The sequence below is a fragment of the Osmerus eperlanus genome, chromosome 26 (assembly GCF_963692335.1).
Source record: "Osmerus eperlanus chromosome 26, fOsmEpe2.1, whole genome shotgun sequence".
Classification (NCBI taxonomy): domain Eukaryota; kingdom Metazoa; phylum Chordata; class Actinopteri; order Osmeriformes; family Osmeridae; genus Osmerus; species Osmerus eperlanus.
The window spans coordinates 1,711,464-1,721,031 of record NC_085043.1 but is presented as its reverse complement, the minus strand read 5'-3'; the positions used below and the strand labels follow the sequence as shown (position 1 = coordinate 1,721,031).

The 9,568-nt window shown below is 41.3% G+C and overlaps 1 protein-coding gene across 7 annotated transcripts in view; it reads left to right on the top strand.

Annotated features, from left to right (window-relative positions):
- Positions 1-636: 636 nt before the first annotated feature.
- opa1 (OPA1 mitochondrial dynamin like GTPase) overlaps positions 637-9,568 on the top strand; it is a 75,347-nt gene continuing 66,415 nt past the window's right edge. For all 7 annotated transcript variants that reach the window (XM_062452668.1, XM_062452664.1, XM_062452667.1 and 4 more), the window contains exons 1-2: positions 637-838; positions 7,554-7,878. In XM_062452668.1, coding sequence (XP_062308652.1) covers positions 810-838; positions 7,554-7,878 — 354 coding nt within the window. In that variant the 5' untranslated portion in view covers positions 637-809. The remainder of the gene's footprint in view (positions 839-7,553; positions 7,879-9,568) is intronic.

The following is a 9,568-nucleotide window of genomic DNA, read 5'->3' as shown; positions in this document are numbered from 1 at the left end:
GGCCGTACGCCATCTTCTGTTATGAAAGCTGCGCAATCCTTTATACATGAGGCCCCTAGACTTTAGATATATATATCTATGGTTCTCCCAGGGCTGCCAACTTTTACAAAAACCTTGGCGTGAGATTTGGTAGCAACCCCCCCGCCCCCGGGGCGAGCTATCGCGAGCTTCACCCCCCCCCCCACCGTCAATGATGCTTCACTCCGTTAACCTGCGCCTCGTCCGTTACTGTTTACAACGTTAGCTTGGCTACTTGTTTGGCGGTTGCCTTTTCAGCGTGAGATATACAATGTGTGGCGTGAGAGCGTGAGAAATGTTTGAAATGCGTGTCACACGGCGAAACCGTGAGAGTTGGCAGCTCTGTTCTCCCCTATTAGACATTCTCTGCTACGGCCTTGCTCCGGCCCATGAAATTTTCTGTTACAGACCGACCCAGCCCCACATTAAAGAAAGGAAAAATTCTTTGGCCCTTGCAAAAAAAAGTTTGGGGACCCCTGAATTAGACATTCTCTGGTATAAGGCTGGTCTTCTTGTCAAACATCCTCCGGGCCCGGACGTTCCCCATCCCTGCCCCTGCTTGAGAGCTCATGCATAGGAACATAAAATATCTACCGTCGCAATCCGGGTGGAGTTGGAGGTTGGACTAGTTTACAGGAAGTGGAGTGTCATTTAGATGATGTGTGTCCTTAGCTTGCTAAAGTACCTACAATAGCAGGCTGACAAATGTGTTCCACGTGGAAATGTGAGCTGACTTGCGCCTAAAGAGGATTAATGTAATTTTAGCATTCACCCCTTATTGGAATTGGTCTATGTTGCGCGTCGGAAATAAAGTTGCATGGTAAGTTAAATATTGCTTACATTACTCGCTAGCTAGCACGCACAGCAAACTGACCGCTAGCTTGTCTAGCTGTCGTTAAAATAATAGGGGACATGTCATGGTGTGTAATGTGGTGGCTATCTGTTTCTTAAGCTAATTATATGAGGGGCCAACCACAAACGTGCTAAATAGCTGCTACATTTTTAGAGAAAAAACAAAATGTGTTTAAAGAGACCAAAATTGACGGCACAAAACATCACATAGTCTTTGAGATCTGATCAGTGTGAAAGCTAGAGCTAGCTACGCGCTACAGCACATCGACAACCTTTTAGATCTGATATTTTGTGCTGTATCTAGCAACTGTAGCCTGTCTGATTGTTGTGGTACTGGTAGGAGTACCGGTTTAAGTTTACTGAAGTTGGTAATCTACTCTACCTATCATTGGAGCCGAATAATGGTAGGCGCTAGCTAGCTCTAACTAGCTAGATAATTAATACATGTATAAAGTGCAAGTCTAGTGAAGGCCAGCCTAGATAACAATTTTCATCTCTCTGACTGGACTTGCTACAGTAACCTAACGCCCAACGCAGTGTGGTAGTATTCTACACATACATTTTGCACACGTTTTTAAACAAATCAAAATACAAATAGCCAAATTACAGAAAGTTAATCTAAATCAGGGACCAGAATAGCATATGCTAGAATTAACGGGATTTCGATGGTCAGTCAACGGTCTATATCATTTATAGTCTTAGTGCAAAGTACAGTACCCACACCTCAGCTACTACTAGTCACTAGTGTTGTCACAGTACCAACATTTAGATTTTGATACTGATACCAAGTGTAATATCGCGGTACTCGATACTGCAACATTACATTAGGCGCGTTCGACATGGACTGCGGCTGCATGAAACGACCGGCGAGAGTAGCCTCTTGCAGTCGGGGAGGGGTTAAAAACGCCTCCTTAACCCTCGTGCTGCCTTCGGGTCACATGACCCAAAGGTTCATAACGAACCATCGTTGTGTTTACCGAATTTTACCCAATACAAAAACAAATAAAAATAATTTTCTTTTAACCTTCGCAATGTGGGGGGTCTGAGACAGCCCAACGGTTAAAAGAAAATGCTTCACTTTGTTTTTGTATGCGGTAAAGTTGTCGCAATACGACGGTGGGTCACAATGACTGATGGGTCAGAACGACCCGAAGATAACACAAGGGTTAAAGTCGGACATTCCTGCTTCTCGTGGTTTGCTGCGTTGACGTCAGTCATGGCCGATCGATACTTTATTTACTTTACTTTATTTATAATTAAACTTACTCTTTCCGTTAGTGAAGAGGCGGACTAAAACCCTTTCTTCAACACATTTTTAATTATATTAACCTGTTTGGTCCGGATTTGAGCATTGGCGAAACTGAAGGTGTCAGAATAATTACAAAACACGCGTCAAAGTTGTTGTGTGGGAGTCTGGCCAATCATGAAATAGCTGTGTCGTTATTAGAACCCGTGCAGTTGCTCTTGAGAAAATGCGCTCGGCTACACAGCCGGCAGTTCTCGAATCGATCTCACGGTACTTTGATGGCTACGGCGCCGTCTCAAGTCGGACAAAAAGTCTAACCAGAATTCATTGTTTCATGTCAGCCGCCTGCAGCCGGCTGCAGCGCTGCATGAAGTCAGTCCATGTGGAACGCACCTAATACCAATGATTTAATTGAAATTGTTTCACTGGTTTAGTCTTTTATTTTCAATTTGAACTTTTTACAATGTGTATAGAAATGTAGGCATAAATAAAATGGTTCCCCAGGTGCAAGGCTTGTTCTACCTCCCATCCCCCTAAAAGTATGACAAAATGTATATTGGGCTATATTTGCCAAAAAACACGCAAGATCACGTGTTGAAAAATACGGCAAATTGGCAATTTGCTTCTTGCTCATCACCTCATAAGTTTTACTAATTTGGGACAAAAGTTTGCACAACGTTGCTATTGTTATTTACACCTGATCGCCTGTGAGTGGTAGGGATGGGGATTTGAACTGATTTCACGATTCGAATAGTATCCAAAATGATTTTCGAATATCCAGATAATCTATTTTAATTAATGCGGTTCCGTTATGTAATTAGCCTGACATGACGCAAAGCATAGGCTACAATAAACACATGAACCACCCCGCATTCTGGCAATAATTGTGATCCTTAAGATATTTGATTAAATAAGAGTTAAATAAAGAAAACAAATGAAAGATCAATTTATTAGCACGACGAAAAGACAATGAACTTGAAAAAACGCTGCGTCTTCAGACGTAGGCTGATTATGTGAAATAAAAAATTAAAAAAAACATTGGACGAAATTAAACACATTGGGTAGGCTATCCTTGATAAAACTAAAGACACACATGGAGAAATATTGCATATTAACTTGGATATTAACTTGGAACCGGTGTTACGTCCCAACTGGTTCCCAATTTAACTGGTTCCCCAGCTGTGCGTGCACCTATCAGTCTGCCTCTATCACCAGATTCGTCACAAATTCACAAACATATTACTGGCGATTTTCAAGTCGGATCTCATATTTGCTGCGGCAAATATGAAAGTAGGCCTATAGGCTACGTGCGCACTACATTAGGCTACCATTCGCGACAAAATAAATGGAGACAAAATAAAACATTTGCAGGCTCGCATGAAGTGGGATTCGATCACACTAGAGCAAAAACACGTGCGCACCAAAGTCCATTGATTTACACAGCGAGCTAAACAAGCTCAAAAGTTTTGGCTAAATCGTTACGTATTTGTTAACTACGTTGGCCTTCAGGTAACACTTTGATTTGGCTTCTTCTGAATCAACTGGTTCCCATAGACACTACCCGAATGTAAGCTACTATGCACGTATTTGGGGTTGTTTTTGAGGCAATAGCCGTATTTTCCACGACATCACAGCTCCTTCTGACACCACATATTAAAAATTCATACTAAGAACGTCGCTGCTAACCCAGACAATACGATCAAAATACGCGTAACACAACATGGAAACATTCAATTCCTATGCGATTTTGTGTAGCCTATGACTGAGTGTTTCTTCGCTATATCTTTGGAAATCAATTCATTTCATAATTGCATATTCTGAACAAATGTAATGAGCACTACATTACAGACATTCACGCCATCATAAATGGAAGCTAAGAAAATAAAAGATTCGAGTGGGATTCGATCCCACGAGCAAAAACATATGCCTTGGCATAATCCGTTGCATTACACCGCGAGCTACTGATGCACATGAGTGTTTCAGGAATTCAGTCACGAATTTAACTACGTTGGCCTTCAGGCAACATGTTGTTTTGGTTCTTCTGAATCAACTAGTTACCGTAGACACTACCCGAATGTAGGCTATACTCATCACGTATTTGGAGTTCCATTTATTATGGCGTGAATGGTTGTAATGTAGTGCTCACTACATTTGTTCAGAATATACAATTATGAAATGAATTGATTTCTATAGCGAAGAAACACTTAGCCATAGGCTACACGAAATCGCATAGGAAACGAATGTTTCCATGTTGTGTTGCGCGTATTTTGATCGTATTGTCTGGGTTAGCAGCGACGTTCTTGGTATGAATTTTTAATATGTGGTGTCAGAAGGAGCTGTGATGTCGTGGAAAATAAGACTATTGCCTCGAAACAACCCCAAATACGTGTATAGTAGCCTACACTCGGTTAGTGTCTATGGGAACCAGTTGATTCAGAAGAAGCCAAATCAAAATGTTACCTGAAGGCCAACGTAGTTAACAAATACGTAAGGATTTAGCTAAATTTTGCGAGCTGGTATAGCTCGCGGTGTAAATCAGCGGACTATGGAGTGCATGTATTTTTGCTCTAGTGCGATCGAATCCCACTTCATGCGAGCCTGCAAATGTTTCATTTTGTCTCCATTTATTTTGTCGCGAATGGTAGCCTAATGTAGTGCGCACGTAGCCTATAGGCCTACTTTCATATTTGCCGCAGCAAATATGAGATCCGACTTGAAAATCACCAGTAATATGTTTGTGAATTTGTAACGAATCTGGTGATAGAGGCAGACTGATAGGAGCACGCACAGCTGGGGAACCAGTTAAATTGGGAACCAGTTGGGACGTAACACCGGAATCCTATATGATACATTGCTCCACCACCACACAATGTAAACAGCAAATGTTTACTCCTCGACAGGTCTGCAAAAGCCTTTGTAAACCGAGATTTGTTAAAACGTTTGTTAACCGAGACCGTAGGTCGAGGTTTACAAACACATCGTTTTAACAAATCGAGGCGACAAAGCGTTTGCTGACCTGTCGAGGAGTAAACATTTGGTTTCTTATATACTACAACAATACGTGGGAAGATCACAAATCAAACACGTCAAATCTGGAGCAGACGCCATGTTGTCAGAGCAATCAGCTGCACTTGCACTGGTGACGTCACTACATCTCCAAGGCAACATATCAACAACATCAATTCGTCTTCTGTCTGCTTCAGATACTTCTTTAAAACGGGAAGCGATTGCGGGGCGTTTGCGGACCTGTGCAAAAACCATTTATTTTATTTTTTTTGGCAATTTAGGCTACTTTGTTGCCGAGCAGATGCCACGATGTTAAGGCCAATGGCTACATCTCCAAGGCAACCGCTTGTTGCTAGGTCCGTACAAACGTTTATTTACCTCTGCGAACTTTCAGGAGGTATATAAACGGATTTATTAACTTTTGAGAACGTCTTCTGGACCAATAGGAACACCGTATTGGTCCAATTATTACACTAGTATATAAGAAACATAAATAGCCGATTACGCTACATGGCTACTGTACCGGTTCCAATGCTACAAAGCTTAGTGTCCTGGCTAAGCAGTACCTCGCAACAACCTCAGTTCCTGCAGTCTTTTCTACGCCGGCCTGCTCGTAAATCGACTCCGTACTCGTTTTTAGTTGCTTGGTGGATTGGATGATTGCACTCTCCCACAGTAATAAGGAAAAAACAACACATATTGGCCATTTTTACACTTTATTCATTTTACACTGTCAGGGACCTCAGTAGCGTGTGGAAGATCCATACGCAGCCACAACAGCTTGGCACCTCCTCATGCTGGTCACCAGCCTGGTCACACACTGCTGTGGGATGGCATCCCATTCCTCAACCAGGATTTGTCGCAAGTCAGCCAACATGTTTGCGTTGGTCACTCTGGCACGTACAGCACGTCCAAGCTGATCCCACTTGAAGCTCAAAACGAGAGTGAATACCAACAGAAGAATATTGCAGGGGATTTTGGCAATTTTTTTTGGCCGCTACCCACACAGTTAGCTGTGTTGCTCATTCCACGAATGCACGATCCTTACAAGTTGTACCTCGTTGTAATGGTGACAAATCAGGCTTTCCAATGATATAAAATACAATACTGATTGGTATTATTGAAGGTCAGGAATAATCGACCGAAATAACGTTTCAGAACTTTTTTTGAGGAGTTTATATGAATGTATAAAGAGCGTGATAAAAAGGTGACCTTGAAATTGTGGCGTTAAAGGCGACGCGAGGAAAAATGTGGGTGCACCTACATTTTGTGCTGGTGCACCTAGTTCGGCGCACCAGTGCAACCAAGGCAAAAAGTTAGTCTGGAGCTCTGTTACAGAAGTAGTGTTCTCCATAACATTCAAAGCATGATTATCAGTGTTTCCTCTAGGAATTTTTTTTAGCAGTGGGGGCAGGTCTGTACGATCCCCCCCCTCCGCCGAAACAAAGTTCTAACCCTATATTTCGGACCAGGTTAATGTAATAATGTAATAGCTAATGTAATATTGTACATATTTTCGTCCTATTTCCCAAAAAAACAATAAAGTTAGGCTACTTAGAGACATTCCACTCAAAGTATGTTCTAAATGACATAAATGCTGCCAATTAATAATTGACGTAACAACGTATTGTAAATGGTCAGTAGCCTATCGATTAAGGTAGCCTACTCGAAAGCATGTACACTGTCTACTTCATTTGATCTTGATATGCTAAGCATTCTGTAGCAAATGATAACAATAAACCCACTATTTATTAATTAAAACTACTTCAGCATAATAATTCACTTAAAATACAAACGTGAGCAAAGGCAGCAATCGCTATCGAATCAACAGACGTGCAATTTAGCTAGCCCGGGGAAAAATACAAACAACGAAAATCACCAGTTAACTTAATTTAAGTTAGCAAGAACTATAGACTAATACAATAACAGGCTTAAATGAACTGACAACATAAGTTATACAACTTACAGTTCTCAAGGACGCACACACGCAATCTCAACTGCGGTGTGAAGCGCGTGTCTGTGCTATTCTCTGACAAGCACTCTAACAATCACTGCTGATAGACGGCCTAAAATTTTGTACAGCCCTATTTCTGATACCGTGGCGGCAGAAATTTTGCCGTGGCGAGCCGCCGCGACAAAATCAACATAGAGGGAACACTGATTATCTTTGGAATGGTAATTGCATACGACAGATTGTAAAGAGAAAGAAAATGTTCCCCATTCATTTTGGTGAGGCATGTGTTGACTTTGAGCGTGTGGCAAGCTTTTGAAACTTAGTTGTCTAATTCAGTTTTGGATAAACAATTTATTCAAAAGTTTTACTTCTGATTATCTTATATGTGTTACATAAGATCAACTGAATAATAACCACAATAATCACTAACTTTTCAACTCTTCATGACGAGCCTTTCCAAAATGTGTTTTATTGCAGCTTGGCATGCAGGTCCCTGATCTCCACTAACATGGGGGTGAGGTTCAGAGTGCCGTTGCAGAAGCTGCACCCACTGTCTCGTGCCATCCACCAACGGTACTCCACTAATGCTAACCCCCAGCGCCCTCCACATTGCACAGCGGCACGCCACTTCACCTCCATGTCCCGGTTACCCATGCGCCCTCCCAGACCTCCCCCTGGCACTGGTGGCAGCGGCTACCAGCAGCACCGTAACTTTTGGATAGCCCGTCTGGCGGCTCGACTGCTTAAGATCAGATACATCCTGCTGGGTTCAGCGGTTGGAGGAGGGTACACCGCTAAAAAGGTAAGATGCATTTCAGCATGTTAGCCTATTCTGTTTGTAGCACCTATAATCGTTAAACAGTGTGCTAAGGACCAGTGACTAGATTCGAAGGGAGCAGTAATAAGTTTGGGTTATAAATAAACAGACCCCAGAATAGATTTGTTTTGCCGGCGTGTTTTATCTTGTAATTTTTTACTAACTTGGATATCCCTTAAACCAAAAATAAAAACAAACTAGTGGTGGGCATAGATTAATTTTTTAATCTAGATTAATCTCTCTGTAATCTTGGCATTAATCTAGATTAAAATGGCTCATTTGAATTCCACGAAGGCATTCAGAACATGTGTGCTACCCAAATAATGACTAAAAGTAAGTCTTTGAGAACGGGTTTCTCAAGCCAGGTGGAGCATTAGACCAGCAGCTCATCTCCTGTTTCCAAAATGCATCACAAACTGCTTGAGAAAGCTGTTCTACTATGATAATTGGTGATGAAAATAAATTATGTTCAATAAGATGTACTTGTGTTTATTAACTGTTTATTAGATTAGTTAGTTTGGCTGATAGAGCTGTGCTGACGGGCTTGCCTCGGTTGCACTCAAACATCGTAGTTTGACGACGACTCTTCCCCTGCGCTACATCAGTGCTTGGCCCGGCATCTTCCGCATAAGCTAAGGGATGCTTTGCGTTTAGGTGGTATTTGAGACTGGAAGAACTCCTACAGTAAACTAATTCCGCATAGCACAAGGTGCAAACAACCTTAGTCTTGTCGAGGTTTCCATTGGGAAGCTTCTTAAAAATACATTTTCCCTGAAGCAAACCAGGCGGCTTCATAGCTGCATCCATGTTAGCACGTCACGTTTGATATGATAATTTCATACACACAGGTTCGAAGACTCGTTCTCGCCCCCTACAGTGCAATTCGGCTAGGTATACATCCACGCTAAAATATCAAGGTGAAAGTCATCATAGCTTGCGTAGTATAGACCCAGCTCCCAACTCAACTTTGAGAATAGATTAACGGCAATATTTTTTTTTATTGCCCGATAAGAGCCGATAACGGCCCACCACTAAAACAAACACATACTCTTTATAAGAAACGTATTCAGATAGATATTCAGCTGTGTTCAATGAGGTGGCTCATGTAAACCTTTTAGTTTGACTTGGATTATGTTAATCCATATGTAATTTTAATCTATCTATTTTTATATATATCTATTAAATTCTATTTTACCCATGGGTTTGATCTAAATTCTATTATTTTAAGTATTTTCCTAATTATCTTTAAACAGAGGAACCGTTCAGTTAATCAATTGAAAAGACTAATCATATGTACTCACAATAGACTGTCATATACAAAAACTATTATGAAATCAAAACATACAAAACATAGTCGCTGTTAATTGGTTTGCAACCCTTTACTGTGCAGCGAGTCTTTCGATACATGTATGACACTTTTATAAACGGGTTGAAAAATAGTAAAACTATCTGGTGGTTGGGTTAGTTCAAAACACTGTGGGGATTCCGGTCAGAACTCTGTGATGTCATGCAGGGTTCCAGTGATCAGACATTGTATCCAGAAATGTATTCTTTATTTATGAACCGACAGGATTCGAGCTGGGATAGTAGTTTCTCTCCGATGATTTAGTATGTGGTTTTGTGTGCGTGGGGTTTCTGTAAATACAAACATAGATATATATATAATTAATGCAGA